The 17,724-nt window shown below is 39.9% G+C and overlaps 1 protein-coding gene across 2 annotated transcripts in view; it reads right to left on the bottom strand.

Moving 5' to 3' along the window:
• sema4c (sema domain, immunoglobulin domain (Ig), transmembrane domain (TM) and short cytoplasmic domain, (semaphorin) 4C) overlaps nucleotides 1-17,724 on the bottom strand; it is a 90,248-nt gene that overhangs the window by 34,959 nt on the left and 37,565 nt on the right. For both annotated transcript variants that reach the window (XM_072388486.1, XM_072388487.1), the window contains one exon: nucleotides 7,467-7,678. In XM_072388486.1, coding sequence (XP_072244587.1) covers nucleotides 7,467-7,578 — 112 coding nt within the window. In that variant the 5' untranslated portion in view covers nucleotides 7,579-7,678. The remainder of the gene's footprint in view (nucleotides 1-7,466; nucleotides 7,679-17,724) is intronic.

Below are 17,724 nucleotides of genomic sequence, written 5' to 3'. Positions count from 1 at the left end.
ATGTGCAGGAGAACTGCAATTCTAACAGATGCTAACTATACACCGATAGCTGTATGGTAAAGGTTTACTTCTTGGTACTTTTGCCACGAACACACACTTTTATTCAACATGGTTGTTTATAGACCTCATGACATCACTAAAAAGTGATAAGAAATTGTGACTTTTGAAAGAAACACAATGAAACATTTCACCCAGTCCCTGAGCAGTAAGCAGGTATTATAACTCATCAATAATGCAGCATCATTAAGAGGATGGCACAGCCCAGCAAGAAAACAGAAAACCTTAATAATATAACAAGTTTTATGTGAATCCTTTCATTTCTTGTTATAAAAGGCAGCAGATCAACTGCCAAATCTGATTGAACCCTTTATGATTTCTTGGAATGCATCATAAAGGGTTGCTTTTGTATACCTATATTTCTATTAAATGAACTGGCACCAAGAGCTGAAGGAATTCACATAGTGATTGAATGTAATTGTGTGGAAAGCTATAGCAGAAGCAAACTACACATTATAGAAATGTATTCTAAATTATGCAACACTAAACAAACTAGATAAAGGTAAAATGATAATGGGATTTGTTCATATTAAAAGTTGCTTTGTTGGTCCTGATTCTAAACTTGCATGACATCAGGTACTTCTGACAACTTCACCATCCTCTCCAGCTGTGACAGAAGCCAAACTAAACCAGACAAAACCAAACTGCTGTGCAAAGCTGGACAGAAGGGAAACAGTGAGCGCCTGTTGCTTCGTGTCCACTCAAAAAATTCTCAATCTGGACCTCCGCTCTGTGATCAGCCTTCCTCTCGCTGTCTGCTATAAATACACCCAGCCTCCTCTTATAGCTGCTAACCGCTGAGCCACTCACACACCAAACTATGATTAAAGGCCTATTTTAGGGAGAGCTTTGAAGCGGCGACAAACGCCGAATGAGAGGCAGGCAGATGGGAGGGAGTAACATTGTGAAGCAGCCGCAAAAACATTCAGATAGAAGTGCAAGCACAGCATCATCAGACCTTCATCTGAGCAGGTACTCTCTTTGAGGCAGAATGCAACACTCGTGTACACAAAGGCAAACACACTCCCACGTGGATGCACAAGATTTGTCTGTTTGAGGAGTTCACAGGAAAGTCAGGTGTACGACAGAATGAGAGCATGGAGACATAAACAAGAAAGAGAAAGATACACAAAACTTTACCAGCAGGCTTTTTGCATGGAGCATCTACAGTATATTTCCTGTCGAGCCTTAAAAGCATTACTGATTGTTTCTTGATGAATCACGGTAATAGAGTCAAATCAGGAGCTGGTTGACGCCACAAGTGAGGCTTTTCCGCCCGAGCGTCATGGTTCAGCTTGTGTTACTGGTGCACCAGCTGGACAGAGTTAGGCCCTTTTGCACAACGTTCTGGTGATAATACACACAAAGAGACATAGGGGGGAGCCTGAAGGGTTCAATGACACTGTAGCAGTTTTGGAATTTGACTCACTTTACATGTAGTGAATGACTGTGATGGTGATTCATACACATTTTTTTTTAAAAACTATGGAATGTAGAACTACACTGAAACCTGGTAAAGTCATGGGAAAAAAACCTTAAACTGCCACTCTCCACCCACTGATGCAACCCAGCAGTCGTTAAAACCGAGACTTTTTTTGTTCTGGTAGAACTGTTAGTGAGTGTTATATATGAGACTAAGATGGCCATGGTGGCCAATAACACAGAGAAGCACGATGAAGGAAAAAAACACAGGAGCATGATGAATTGGTTATAACTCCACAACAGGAAAATCACATTTACTTTTTTAATCAAATCTTGAGGACAGACGACTAAACATCCGTAGCTATGGTTGTGACTTGGTTTTCCAGTTTTCTTCTAGGTTTGCCTGTACAGAAGACTCCCCCCTACAGTGCCAGAAGATGATTTAGTTTGACATTTGTGAACAACCAGATCATACTGGTTTTACTTAGCTTGTTGTTTGCTGCTCTGGTCATCACTGTGTGTCTGTCAAATCCGAATACAGTCTGGAAATGCCAGAAAACTGGCACTCTGATAAGGGTCACAGCGATTCATAAGACCTAATCAGGAAGTGATTGTGGGTATCTGGGTCACTGTTCTAAAAGGTTCTAGTTTTTGCCCGTCTCACAGAGGTCAGCAGCATCCCCCTCGTCTCTGTGGTAGAGATCACAATAATGCGAACACGCTCACCGCATTAATCAGCAAATTGGGACGTAACATAGCGTTGCAACTGTTAATGCCGGAGCTCTCAGCATGCTGCACCTCTTGCAGTTTTCATCTTAAACAGCAGGTGTCCTGTAAGAAAATGCCACTACAACGCGTCATCAACTGCACAAAAAGAAGCTGTGCAGTAAGTCATGTATGGATAAACATGGGTTGAAATTTAAACTGTTTTTCTTTTGAGCAGAATTTGATGCTTTTGGAACATTTACTTGTCATCTTGTGTTTATTAAATGTGGCTCTCAGCACTTTGCATATGATTAACATTTTTTTTTGTTTTAAGGATTTCCAGGATGGACAGCAGATTGTAAGTGTAAAGCCAATAATGGAAAAAGTAGTGCATGAATCCAACTGTAAGACTATCACGACGAGAGGGTGCTTTGGGTAAAAGCAGCCTCAGGATGGCATTTTCATTTTAATCTACATGTCCACCTGCCCACACATGCGCTCTCACAAAGTCAGAATGACAACAGAGAGCACTGCAGGTCCTGACAGCTGGTCCAAGCTGTTAATCTTCACTGACCAATCAGCACTGGGTCAAGGGATGAGCGACACTCATAGCAGATAAAAGTGATGATGAATCTCCTCCTTCCATTGCCTCCCTCCCCCTCCCCCCATCTATCCTCCAAGTCACGCACAGCCTCTCTGCCTCCTCCTCTGCCTCACTCTCAACCACTCATTACTGTAATTGGAGGGTTTGAGGAGATAGGGCAGGGAGGGACAGAAGGAGGGGAAAAAGAAAGATTCAGAAAAGGAGAAAGGTTTCTGGAGGTCAGAGGCCCAGCCCTTTTCCTCTCTCATTCTGAGTTTTTTCTTCTTCTCCAATTCTCATTTTGTCTTAGATTTTCTAAACAAAGAGGCACAAATTTGCCTTGGCTTTTCTTTAAAGATGCAGGGATCGTTTGGTGCATAAAAGCTGGCTAGCTTTTCAGGCAAAGTATCACATGTCTGAGGACTCAATTTCTCCTGCTTGCTTCACTCCACTCCTTCCTTTCTTTCTTTTCTTCACTTCTTTGTTTAACCACAGTCGCTGTGTTTTGTTGTAACGTAGTTTTGGCTTCCACGCCTCTGTCATTGGGCTGGGCATAGGGGTCAAAGTGTGTGTGTGTGTGTGTGTGTTAAACCAACAAGAAAAAGCTAAAAGGAACATTTTTCTTTCCACAATCACTTCGTGTACACTCAAGATTGGATTGAAGAGACGTTTTGGTGCAATCTGTTGGTTTCCTTAGCTAGGCTCCTTCTTTAAATTGACTCATGTGGAATTTAATGAATTGGATTTGATTGGATTACAATTAATTGGATTCTAATTGGCTAGAATTAGATTGTATTTTTTGAAATCCCTTTAAATTAAATATATTGTAATTTGGCGCCATATAAATAAAATTGAAGAAAGAAAGAAAACAAAATTGAGTGAGTCCTCCTCTAACCCCAGCCTCTTTACTGTGGTAGCACATGTGAGTCCTTGTGCACTACGAAGCAGGTGAAATTCCAGATTTCCTCTCAATTGAATAAACATTCCTTATAGAGAAAAAAGACCAAAAAACCCTTACCAGAGGAAGGATACAGCCTGATTCTAAATTGTTTTGTCCTTCCAGGAATGCAGAGACCTAAATGCCTTTGTAAGAGCTATAAGTTAGATTGAATTTTCAGTTTTCGTTCTGCTAGTTTTGGCCAAAAATTCTGCTGAGAACAGAGCACAGAGGCTAATCTTGATGCTTTGTCGATGGCTATAGAATGCCATGAATTCAAGTTAACATTAGCTTTGGCATATTTTACATCCATTAACAACTGATGCTGTCATCTATCTGAGATTGAGAAGCTGTAATATTGCAATATTGTGTCAAAAAACAGTAAGATATCAATAATTAATAGATATTGTCTCAGGCTGTCGTTGCATAGCATAATGTTGTGACTTATCACTTGAATTCTTTTTGTAGTGGGATTTCATACCCAAACGTAAAACTCATTCATAAGTTGAAAAGCAGTGACTTGTCCTGAATCCTGCTTATAAGTTTTTGCTTGTGTTACCAGTTCTTAAGCATATCTTGTGTGAGATGTGGTGTAACTGCATACAAAGTCCTGCTACTGTAAATGCTTAGAATGTAAATTAATCCAGAGTTTAAAACAGACTCCAAGAAAGGCACCATTAGTCCTAATTTTGAAAGTTTGACTAAAAACTACAGTGCCGAAATTATCTGGGAAATTGTGGAAATGATCCATTCATGACTTGCTATTAAAGATTCAGGTCGTTCCAGGAGCCTTGGACTGAACACTACTACAATAGCTATAGCTTTTTCTGGTAGTTTTCAAGGAGAAGATTGTAAAATGTCACTATGTAAAGATAAGAAAAAAGGAAAATCAGCAAAAAAGGATGAATGAGAGACTTGTACATTATGAACATTAATATGAAATAATATCCACATAAAAGTGGAACGAAATCAAGATACATGGTCTTTGTCAGAGATTAGAGTGAGGAAAATATGAAAGAAAAATGAAAAGTATGTAAATTTGCAGCGCTCATTAGCAGCTCTACGAGGGCCATATATACTGTGTGTACATAAAATGTCTCATTAGAGGCTAACAGTGATTTCTTTTCCCTGAAGTAAAGAAGACAAGAAAACAAGGAGCGGCGGATAGATAGTGAGGGAAAGAGAAAGACAGAAGAGAGGATGTTTGTGTTTCTTCTTCTGCAACCCCATGTAAGCCTCATGTAATTGCAGGGTGGGGATAGGGGTTGGAAGTGGTGGGTGGGGGTAAATATTATCTTTTCAACCATCTCTGCCCCAGCATAACCCACCCAATTCTCACACACACACACACACACGCACACACACACGCACACACACACACACACACACACACACACACACACACACACACACACACACACACACACGCACACGCACACGCACACACATACACAACTCCTATACTTCCTGGAGCTCCAAAGCCATCAGACTGCCAGCCTAAGCAATACACACACATACACACTAACATAAACAAAAGAGGATTAGATAGGCAGATTCACAGCTACACATGCACACGGTCGCTGCACCAATAGGTGTAAACACACACACACTCTCTGGCCCCATATTCTCTTTCACTTGTTTTTCATTGCCTATCTTCTTGCTTCAGTCTTACTACATGCACACAGTAAATCACTCACACATACATGTTAGCGTGTATGCTGTGCAGCAACACGGGGTGAACGGCCTTCAGTGCGCTGTGTGTGTGTGTGTTCTGCCTCACTGTCCATAATCTGAAGCTGCTTTCTGTCCTTTTAAGGCATGTAGTTGCTGGTCTTTCTCTTCCAGTCTATCCCTGTGCCTCTCTACTAATCTTTCTATCTTTCCATTAGAAATCATCTCCACTCTCTTTTCATTGTTCTTATCCATTCCTCTCTCTTTCTGCAGACTTTCTCTTATGTCGGTTCCTCATCACGGTTGTGAAAACCCAGCCGTATAAGTTAGTTAACCCAGTATTCGGCCTGAAAATTTCCTTCCTTTTTAACCCAGTGTTGAAGTCTATCAGCAGGTGGGATAATCCTACTTGTTTCCAATATAGATCAGCCTGGGTTAAGAATCTTTCTGAGCTCAAGTGCAACACTCAAATCAAGGATGATAAAGTATAATGACAAGGCTTTTAGTTCTTTAACATGCAAAGCTGCACCAGAAACAAAGGATAACGCCTTGTTTCTGGTGCAGCTTTGCATTGTCTTTGTTCACCGTGTTTCTACTTCTTTGTACATTTGTTTCCGCTCCTTCCATATACAGTACAACACCGTGTGTGTCTCTGTTTGCCCTGTATGGTGTGTGTTTAAAGCAAGTGTATGTTGGCCAAAAAGAAGCACAGATCTCTGCCAACTCAGGCTTTGCCGCACTGGAGCATTTCACCACAAAATATCAACACCCTGTTGATTTTTAATTTTTTTCCCCCATTTTTTCCTCTCACTTTCCACCACAACAGTTCTGAAGAGTGCACTGTGGATTGATGAGAAGAAGGAGAAGAGACAGAGGATTAGAAAAAAAAAAGCAGGAAAGGGATTGGGAGTGGGTGATAGCGACATGAGAAAGCTTTCGAATTGTCCCCACACCCTTCTGAAACTACCATCACTGCCAAAGCCAAGCGCCATTCTCTTCAAGAGCGGCTGAAATCGGAGCTCTTTGTGAAAACGGCACGAGAGCATTTCAGGTTCATACGATGAGCAGCGTGCAAAGCTTAAGAAGAGAGGGGAGGGATAGACAGCATGAAGAAACAGCAGGAAGACACTGGAAAGACAGTATAGATATGGCATGAAAGGTGGGATATGAGCAAGAGAGAGGTGAGAAAATAGCAATTTTTCCTCATATTTTTCTCTCTCTTTAAAGTATCTCCCTAATCCCCAAGAGGGAGACTGCAGCAATTCCCTGTCGAAAGATAAAAAAAATACTTTTTCTCAGGTTATTACAACTGGCATTGTTCACCGAAGAAAGCTGAGTCTGGCTGCAGGGGAAGGCTGAGATAAAGATTGTGAATACAGTTGAGTGAGAGGATTAGACTGATGTATTGTTTTATTTAAGTGGGTCGCTTTGACAAAAGCCTGAAACCATTCACCTCTGATATAAAGAGAAAATCTTGCCTGACTGTTGTAATGGAATACAGTTTTGCGATTACTGGTTTTGAACCAGATGTCTGATTGGATATATTATCCCCGAGGACAAGAGGATTCTGTCAGTCTAATAAATCTGCATTATCCCCAGCACTATTTTCCAGACAAAATAACTTAATTCCAATGGAACGGTTGCTCTCGGTGGATATGATAGCAGGGCTAAGCGAATTCACACATATTTTTCCTGTGAAGTTCAACTTTGATGACCCTTGACTCACAAATTCTCCAAAACTGACTGCTGTTGTCTGGACAGTGCTGACCTATGAATGAATGCTGAAGTCTAAAATGGAGAAACCTTTGATGTCTTGTTAGGTACAAATATGGGTTTTAAATTAGCTTTATTCATGTATTGTCCTGTTAGCAAACAAGCTACAGAGCCTGTGACAAACAACTTCAAAAGCCAGCTTTGAAAACGCAGAGGCAATGCTCACGTGTTTGCATTAGTTTGGACCACAGACTGCAACAAAACGTGGATGCAATGTCCAAACAGAAGTGCATTAAAACTACATTCTTTGTAAATGCGACCCTTAGGTTAAAAGAGACGTTTTTAGCTCTATAAGCTAGGATAAGTTTGCTCACTCACCTTGGTATCTAACAGTCTTTCGTGGGATTGGGTTCCAGTTGAGACCAAGTGACTTCTGCCATCCAACCATCAGCACCAGGAGCAAGATCGTCATCCTGCCGATGGCTCCCATGTCAGCTCCTATTCGTTGGAACTGCCGCAGAGCGATGGATTGAGTGACCAGTCAGTTGATCCGGGAGAACTGGGAGAGCAGCCCAGCTCCTGGCAGCCTGCTGAGTTAGGGCGAGAGAAAAACAACACATCAGCTGGAAGCTGCAATTCATTCCCTTTATTGGCTCGGTTGAATATGAGAAACAATTCTGTCAGAGCAGTATTTACAACATGCCCATTTTTTTTTTAAAAAACACACAAAACTGAAGCTGCAAAAACAATTAAACATGTACATAAAACTGAACACAGTCATCAAATCCATGGTAACATAAAGCAGGAGTTATGCAAACTGTTAAAGCCTTCACAGATAGTTGTAATCAGTGTATGTGCCTATGTATGCATCCGCCAACAAAAACAAAGCAAATATTTTAATGACTTTTGGCCTGGGAGGTCATACAGGAAAGTTTTTCCAGCCACTCCCTGACTTTAAGTGATAATTCAGCTATCGCTGCTCGGAAAAGCTCAGAAATAGCTTATCGCCGCAGTCTTGTCAAGCCAATTCAGCAGCAGTATATTAAGCTGGTGCTGAGTTATCAGAGTTAATTGGCACTGGCAACGCATCAAACACCAGTGTGTTGGGAAATGAATGTCGAGGCAAGGACAATCCAATAGCACAGTGTTGTAAATGAATCGGTTTATACCTAATGAACATGTCAAGCGTGCGGCTAAAACATAGCATTACGGTCCAATGACAGCAAAGGGTGATTGACTTGTTACTGTGCTACACGTGAGACGAACACACAGGGTAACAGATAAAATATCACATTTATATGAGACTCTACAGACTTTGTTTGTGCGTGCCTGTGAGGACCTGCCGGCCCTGAAATCTTTACTCCCAGATGAGTATGCTCAAATTCAAGAAGGTTGTCAGGCATTGAAAAATAAGAGTGAAATCAGTCATAACCAGCCAAATATAATCAAATGAATTTTTGATTAGTACTTTCAACTTCAATGTTGTAATCACAAAAATACACTATTTCTTTAAATCATATTTAACTGCAGGCCTTGATTTAATGTATAGCACAAAAAGCTAATAAACCGCAATAACCAACAGAGCAAGGATGATGAAGTTTTTGTACCAACACAAATTAGAGGTGGAATTAAATGTTAAGTAAAGTGGAGAATTGGTTAAAGGGTCCAAAACCAAATGACAAAAAAACTTTTTTACTGCAACATCTACTCCTAGAAATACTTTTATTTAAAAAAGGACTCATGAGTCTACCCAAAAATAATTTTTTTTTTTACAACATTGTCTATATTGAAAGGTTATAAAAAAAATCTAAAGCTTCCACATCTGGAAGCTGAGTTCAAAGCCTAATGGGAACTTACAAAATGTTCTGTCCACAGTAGCCATTTAGGACCATTTTCCAAGTAGAGAACTGTTCATAGGAGGCCCCACGACTATATGGCATACTCAGTTTTAAATGTAATTTTTAAGTGCCTTATTGTCACATCCAGGAGTCAGTGCACTTTTCTTCCATTTAAACTGGAACAGAAATCTCACAAATAGACACCTCAAATATCACAATCAACTGCAGACTATAGAGCAAAGAAACAAGTGTTTTTTGAGAGCTGAACATTTGACTTCAATTTGACATTTAGCTATGTTAGTACCAATTAAACCTCCATTCAACGATGTTAATGTAGTGTCCAATTATTTGTTCATTAATACTAAAACAGTTACGGAAGTTACACCTTACTCCAATTCCAAAAAGGCAATGATTAGCAAATCTCATAAAGCAGTATTTTATTTACATTAGAAAACAGAACATAGACCAAATAGTGGAAGTGATCATTCAAACATTCAGAGAATCTGGAAACATGAGTGTGTGTGTAAGGGACACAGCTAAAAAAAAACGTTGGATAGTCATTGTGCCCTGAGGCTGCACTGCAGGCATGATTCTGTAATGGAAATCACATCATGGGCTGTTAACACAATTCACTGTGCTAGCCACATATGCAAATGAAAGCTTGGTCATACAAAGAGGCCATATTTCAACATGACTCCAGAAACTCCACTGTCGTCTCTGGGCCAAAGCTAATTTAAAAGTGACCGGAGCAAGGGGTCAAACTGTGGTCAGATTAAATGAAATTGGACGTTATTTGGAAATCATGGATGGCAGATCTTGAATAAAGAGGAGAAGGGGCCTGGTATTTGGGTGCATTAGCGTCTATAGAGCAGGCAGCCTGTAAAAACACCATCAATGCTGAAAGGTATCTGCAGGTCTTAGAGCAAAACATCCTCTCATCCATATGAAATCTTTTTCAGGAAAATACTTGCATATTTCACCAAGAGGATGCTAAACCACATACAGCATCTATTACAACAGCAGAGCTCTGTATAGAAGCGTCCAGGTGCTGGACTGACCTGCCAGACCTTTCACCAGTTCAAAACATTTAAAATACAACAGCTAGAATCCTATGAGACAAGAATGGGACAACATTCCTCTCCCAAAGGTCTAGCAACTGGTCTCCCAGATGTTTAAGGACTAAACATTAAAGAAGAGGGGTTGCTACACAGTGATGTACATGGACTTGTCCAAACTTTTGAGTCATGTCATTGCCATTAAGGTTGAAGATGAGCTGATATTTTTCGTGAAACAGTTAAGCGTTCATGTTCTCACTTTCAACATCGTCTCACATTTGATGTTTCTTATGTTTTATTGTGAATAAATGACTGGTTTATGAGATTTTCAAATCACTGCATTCAGTTTTTATCTATATTTTACACAGCATGGAATTTGAGATGTAACAAAGAAGGGAAGAAGTAGTGATCCCTCTGTATGTTGGTGCTATAATGGAGACAAAACCTCCCCAGAGGAATGGAAATATACACTAAGCACATTGAAACACGCTGTAAGCTTTCCCCTTCTGCATCAGCTGCTGCCGTGTATCAGCGAGTGAAATGATGCCTTTGATGATGCGTGCTCATTGGAGAAGAGAACCCATTAAGTTTTTAGCAGGCACAAAATGTCAACCTTTAACCAAGCACAAAATGATAAAACTACCTCAGTATGTTGAGTGAACATACTGAACTACTCCTTTTCATTCACCTATCTCCAAATGTGAAAAGAAATTCCAGTGCAGAGAAAAAAAACATATTGTCTCTTTGGTAGATTGGCTTGGGAGGTAACTGAGTTTCAGAAACCTGTGTGTGTAAGTTTCTGCATGTTTGTGTGTTCATGTTCAGCCTGTGTGACTGTTATTGATTATATATCTGAGTAGAAAATAAGAAAAAAAACCCAAAACCTTCAACTCCAGATCAGACCACGCTGTTAAAACGCGTGCCTGAATGCTTGGTTTGGTATGAAGCTCTCCAAGCCTCGCAGTGGCAGCCACTGGCTTTATTGGATCAATGAGGAAGGCCTTGCCGGGCCAACACTCGAGTGAGCGGAGAAGAGATTGAGAGGGAGATGGGGAAAGATGAAGGGCCGAAAGGATGTAAAAAAAGAGGGAGAGCCACTGAGAAAAATGAAGAAAAAATAACTCTCCCTCAACAACCACTCTTTCATCTTTGTGCTGAGACATAAAGAAGTAAAATGGGCATCCTGAAGAGCCAGCATGTAAACGCTTCACGGGAGATGAGGAGGATGCAAGTGAGAGGATGAAGAGGGAAGGCAGGACATCAGGCTTCTTTCTTTTCAGTGACTGTTTTTGTGACCAATGTATGGAAGTATGGAACATAAAGGATGAACTGCTTCACATGAGGGCTAATTCGTTTAAAAATACTTAAAAATACAGACTTGTTGGATAAAGTCTACACAAATTTCAGATGTTTCTCTCACATGCAGAAAATGCAGAAAATATCCAGAAAATTTCAGCGGTGATGTGCACGTTTAGTGGCAAACTAACCGTCGACCCCATTCCCTTCAATATTCAAATATAACATTTAGTAATGATTACAATTAAAGTAAGACCTTTAGAGACTTAAAGGTTGACATTTAAGAGATTTTTTTATGATTTATTTCCCTCCAGTCTTGATCTTTTCCTCTTTTAGAAAACACTTATCATCCTTAAGCCTTCTCTTTGAATTTCCATGAGAATAAAAGAGGTCTGTTGATTAATAAATGAGAACACCGATGAAGAGTGAGGTCTTCATTTTCTAAAACTGAATATAAGTAAGAATGTATCAAAAATGATGTGAATGAATAAATCCAGAGTTGGATTTACACCAACAGTTTTTCACAACTATGTTGGGCAGTGACCCAACCCTGTTTGAAGTTCAATGCAAAACCATCCTTGTTTTATTTTCCCACTTTTTATTTTTTTAATGCATTTGATGGAAATGATAGATTATTTTCTAAATTTCGCATAAGTTTTCACTTCTCCAGTATCAAGATCGATTTAAACCAACGAGAATTGGACGTTAGCATTTAGAAACAAAAATCCCTTGTTGTATCCAGTGGCACACTACACATGATGAGTAAACAGACAAGAGGTAAGCCGACTGTAATGTCTGTGACAAAGAGATCTGACACGGATGTAAGTGAACCAAACAGCACTGCAGTTTTGCAGATTATAATGAAATTATCCCAACACCCACCAAAACTTACTGGTTTCCTTCTTGGCCTATATGTTCCAACTCTTCACCATGTTTGATGAAATTCAGTCAGCACATTTTCTTTGGAATGATTTTATTAATCAAACACACAGAGTAAAGGCAACGTTCACATACCTTCACCTTGGCTTTGATTTGGTCTAGGAATAAGAGGATAGTAAAGTCTACCATCAGGAGGCTTCATAAACAGTGGTGAATGACTGAATTAGACTATTTGCCATCTTTGGTTTCAAAGAAAAAGTTGCAAAACTACTATAAAAGTCAAAGTCTCTCACATACATTAATATTAATAAAGTGTACTGAAAGGCAGACTCAGCTCCTTTTCTTTAGGTTTCTGTTAGTTGAAAATGCAGTATTTAAACTTTAATGTCTCCTGATCTCCTGTGATACAAGTGAGAGCAGCAGCTTGTTCAGTAAGAAGATCATGAAAAATGGGTTGCATCGGTAGATTCTGCACTAGCTGCAATAATAGCATATACCAGTACTAATAGAGAAGTTCAGCCATTCCCTATAAGTAAAACCAAATTAGTTACTTAGAGTTGTATTCTTCATTGCTGACTACTTCACTTCATTTGACACGACTCTGCCGCTTAAAATTTTCTACGAATCTTCAAGGCCACTTCTGCAGGGAACTTTACGAGCCACCAGTGAGACAGCTTGTGTCGGCTTATAATGATTTTTTTCTTTTTCTTGCCATCAAACCAGCTCTTATGATCCCTTGCTGTGTCATAAGAAGCGGGATTCAGTATGGCTTTTTCCCTGATGACCAAATTAAGGCAGTTGCTCAGTCTGTCACCGCAGCCTCTTTAAGGTCCTACGGTGTCACATAACTCTGCAGGTGGTATCAAATCTTTTAGCTGCTGGTGTTGGTGTGTCTGGTTTGGCTAATGAGCTGAGACACAACAACCTAATAGTTTCACTGTGCACTCCACAATGAAGGCCTCATTAAAACATGCAGAGAAAAAGGCCACATCTTCTGATTAGGCTGCCTTGCTCCTGTGTGCGTCTGTCAGTTTCTGTCATTGAGTATTTATGTGCGTTTATGGTGTGTATGTGTGTGCTCAGTATACATTTTGAGGAAATTGAGGGATGACATGAGTCCCTGTAGGGAGAAGCAATGCAGGATTGCTTCAAAGTGAAAAGAATGCCAGATAGGAAAAAAGAGGAAAATCATTTTCAACCCCAATCTGTCTGTTCTTTATTCATCTCTGCTGTGTTTCTGGCTTCTGTCGCTCTCTTCCTGTCCTTCATTTTCACCCACCATACATACACATATAGGCACGATGACCTTTGGTGCAGTCCCAAGTGACTGTTAGTTCTTCCAAGCATTATTTGACTTTTAACCTCAACCTATGACCTTTTTGTGAGAGCCTGAGCGTATTGTCTTCCGCCTTCCACTGTGACTATCACACTAGGGCAGACTGAGTGTCCACTAACCAGTAACTGCCCACTACAACACACACACTCAAACACGTATCGACAGGATGGATTTGGACAGCCCCCACCCTTCACCTCCTCTCCATGCAAAACAAACACAGAGGCTACCATCAGCTCTCTTCCTGCCTTCCTTCCTTCCTTCCTTCCTTCCTTCCTTCCTGCAACCCTGCATCCTCCCCCCTTTCCCACCATCTTTTATTGCGCCGGCAGCATTTCAAAACACATCCCAAATGAAAACTGTTTCACACACAAAGGCAGTTTCAGCTAAATGGAATAAGCTGGATCAAACGATTTCACACCTTGTGGACAAAAAGAGTGAGAACAGCTCAAGGACTTTTATGGTGTGTTCTCCTCACTTTGAAATCATCACGGTGGGAAGCAGGAGCAGCATTGCTGCATTAATGGTTCAACATGTACAGGTTTTTGAAAACTGTCAATGCTAATTTTCACCATTCACAAAGGGTGTCTCCTGTCAGAGGACTAGTCCTAGCACTTGGTATCAGACAGGAAAGCTTCCTTAAATCAAGACTAATAACTACTAGTATGGTTTATTGAAATCATCATGAAATAATATAACAACGATAATAATAAAAATAAATCATATTCACACAAATACACAAACGTGGTAAAAAACAACAACAATGATTTGAGTGCAATGCTAGCCGGCTAGACAGGAATATCGCAACTGCTATTCAAAGGATTGCTACGAAATGTTTTTACAGACATTAATAATTCGCAGAGGAAAGACACTAAGGACCAGTAATTTCATCAATTTTTCATCAAGCACCTACAACAAGTTAAAAAAATTAAATCTATTCAAAGCTATTGTTCAATTTTTCATGGAAATTAGTATTCTCCAGAGGATAAAACTAAATGATATAATAACTGCATATATATCTTGATCTCACTGATCACAATTGAATGAGCAGGTGTATGAACACATAACCAGTCACATCCATGTCATCCTCACCTTTAGATTTTGTGGTAACTTTAGCATGTTAACATGCAACCTAAATCATCAGCATGGCAAACATGTGACATGTTAGCATAGTGACATGTTACCATATTGACATGTTAGTATGGTGATGTGTTGACATAGTGAAATGGACAAAAGTAATTATTTAGGAAGATTTGTCTGGTTCTGAATAACTTGAACATTCTTCTCACACAAATTAACTTTTTTGGAAAGGAGTACCAGCATTGAAACAGACAATACAAGAGATGAAAATAGGTATCACAAAGCACCAGAATGACAAAAAATGCTGGGAGAACGTTTCTGTTGTAATAAATTAATATATTTTGATTTGATTCAAATGATAATTACAAAGGCTGTTAGAACTGATTGAAAATACTTTTTTGATGTTGTTGTGGTATTGACACCCTGTTAAAATCTTACATCTGGTAAATGTTACTGACATAAAAATAAAGGAGCCACAAAAGCAAAGTATTTTATTTTGTGCTTTTATAACTCTACTTTCAGGCAAAACACAAACAGATTTACCTAAAATTTTCTTTTCTGCTGCACAAAAAAATCTGCAAAATGATCACTTTTTAAAACTGAGTTATCCAGTTTCATCTTTGTGATTCAAATGTATTCTGAAGGGTTCAAAATGCTATCTGATAGTCTATGAACCAACCAGAAGGCCTTTGAGAAAAGGGATCATATGAAGGTGTCAGCACTTTCAATGAATTTCACAGATGAAAGGTTTTGATCTGAGATCAACTTTTAAAAACATGAAGGTCCATCAAAATACATTTTGAAGATTTGAAGAAAACAGTATGAAAGCTTTGGCTAAATCTCCAAAGCTTTCATACTAAAAATGAGAAAAACATATTGGATGAGAATGCATCACTAAAGTGATTTTGAGGTTGTGGGTTCAAGTCCAAAGCAAAACGACTTTAATATTGTACAACAAAAAATGCATCACAGCACTTCCTGTAAAACTGATGACATGATCTGTGGGACATAATGTGTGTATTTTCTTGCCATTTCCTTTCTCACAGATATTCCTGTCACTCATGTTGGTGAACTATGTGCAGACATGGAGACAGGAGAACAGTGAGTAGAAACATGGAGGCAACAGAGCTGATATAGGGCTTTTTTCATTTAGAGAGTGGAGTTAATGGGCACTCCACTGACAGTGAAACAAGCACACATCTGACATCATGCACACTCAGCGTCTGTGAGTCTTGGCACAAAGAGACAGGTGGACACTTAAAGCACGTATTATGTGTTTGTGTTTGAGGGTCTTGGCAGACAGTTTAAAGCAATATCGAGCCTGAGTGATTCTGCAACTAAGTGATAGCATTAACTAGCATATCTGTGAATACAGGTGGAAATAAAAGGCTTTATGCTGACCAACTGACATTAAAGAGCTTTGTGTTTGTGGCCTTCTGAGTGCGCTGGCAGATTGTGTGGTGTGTTTGTGTTGAGCTGGCACAGATGAAAGGCTGATAATCAAAGAGGGATTTGATCAGCTGCACAGAGTGCATATGACTGCAGAAGATGAATGCAAAGGACCATACGATCCTGACAGATGTTCCGTCCCATTGAAACATTCGATACTTTGCTATTTTTAAAAGAAAACAAACAAAAAAAACAACTTGAAATCCCCTTTAACACCTCTATCATCAATATGTGCACCACCTATCAATTTGAATGCACCTGAGCACATGATTTCCTAGATTTGCTCACACTTAAGTATAGAAAACTAGGTCAGGGTCAATAAGCATTTCAATAAACAATAAGCAGTTAGAATTCACTGCCCATCCTAATTACCTTGATTTGAAGCGGAACTCAGCATGGCATCTGACTTGAAATATCAAAATAAAACAAAAACAAAAAAGAGACACCCATGAGAGCTGGCTGTGTAATATCTTAGCCGCCCTGACCACTACCTCCCTCAGAGCCCTGCTTCTTTCATGTCCCTGCCCTGAGAGACTCTGTAAGCCTTCAAATCTCCATCTTCTCTCCTTTCATCCCCTCTGCACTGTAGCTCTTGCTCACTTGCCCCCATTCCCCACCCCAGAGTCCGCTTCGCCGCCTTGTTCTTGTTGTTATGCTCGGCTGGCCAGGCGTGGCCAGCTTATAATTCTTTGATCAGTGCTCTGATCTCTTCCATCAGTGCCAGGGGCTCCAGCTGATTACAGATGAAATGGATCTGATTTGGGCTCTGACTCCAGGCCAAACACCTGCTCAGACCTGAGGAAGTGATAAAGAGGGGGGTGAGGGTGAGATGAAACTGGACAGACTGACGTCCAGCGAATCGGACGGTGGGACCATCTGTGCTTTTGGTCTGCAGTGAAAGACTCACGTGTGATGGAAGCAGATGGGAGACTGGGCACAACAACTGAACTCAAAAAACATCCTGAAACAATGCCAGAGTTGACTCATGTATTTGTTCTATACTATCCCTATTCCAAAAAAGTTGGTATGATGTGTCAAATGTAAATTAAAAACAGAATAAAATACCAGCTCCATAGACTAATGCAGCCCCATACCATCAGAGATGCAGGCTTTTGAACTGAGCACTGATGACAAACTGAATGGTCCCTTTCCTTTTCAGTCCAGAGGATATAGTGTCCATTTATTTCAAAACAACAGAAATTCAAATTGAAATTATTCTAACCACAGAATAGTTTTCCACTTTGCCTCAGTCCATTTTAAATAAGCTTTGACCCAGAAAAGTGGCATTTCTGAAACATGTTTCTATATGGCTGCTTCTTAGCACGATAAAGAACTATCTGCATTTATGTGTGTGTGAGGGGGGTACGATGAACTGTTTTCACAGACAGTGATTTCTGGTAGTGTCCTCAGCTCATGATGTTATTTCCATGATAGAATCATGTCTGTTTTTTAATGCAGTGCTGCCTGACGGCCAGAGGATCAAAAACATCCATTATTCATTTTCAGCTTGTCCCTTCAGCTTGTCCCTTGTCTCCAGATTCTCTGAATCTCTTGATGATATTATATTTTGTAGATGATGGAATATTCAAAGTCTTTGCAGTTTTACATTGGATAAACGTTATTTTAGACAGTTTTTTGCAGACTGCTGAATCTCGGCCCATCTTTATTTTCTTGAGACTTTTAACCCATATATTTTTGTTCAGACC

Source organism: Leuresthes tenuis, unplaced genomic scaffold (assembly GCF_036924035.1).
Source record: "Leuresthes tenuis unplaced genomic scaffold, fLeuTen1.0.hap1 SCAF_6, whole genome shotgun sequence".
NCBI classification, from domain to species: domain Eukaryota; kingdom Metazoa; phylum Chordata; class Actinopteri; order Atheriniformes; family Atherinopsidae; genus Leuresthes; species Leuresthes tenuis.
Note: the sequence above shows the minus strand (reverse complement) of the source record. Positions and strands in the feature narration are given on the sequence as shown.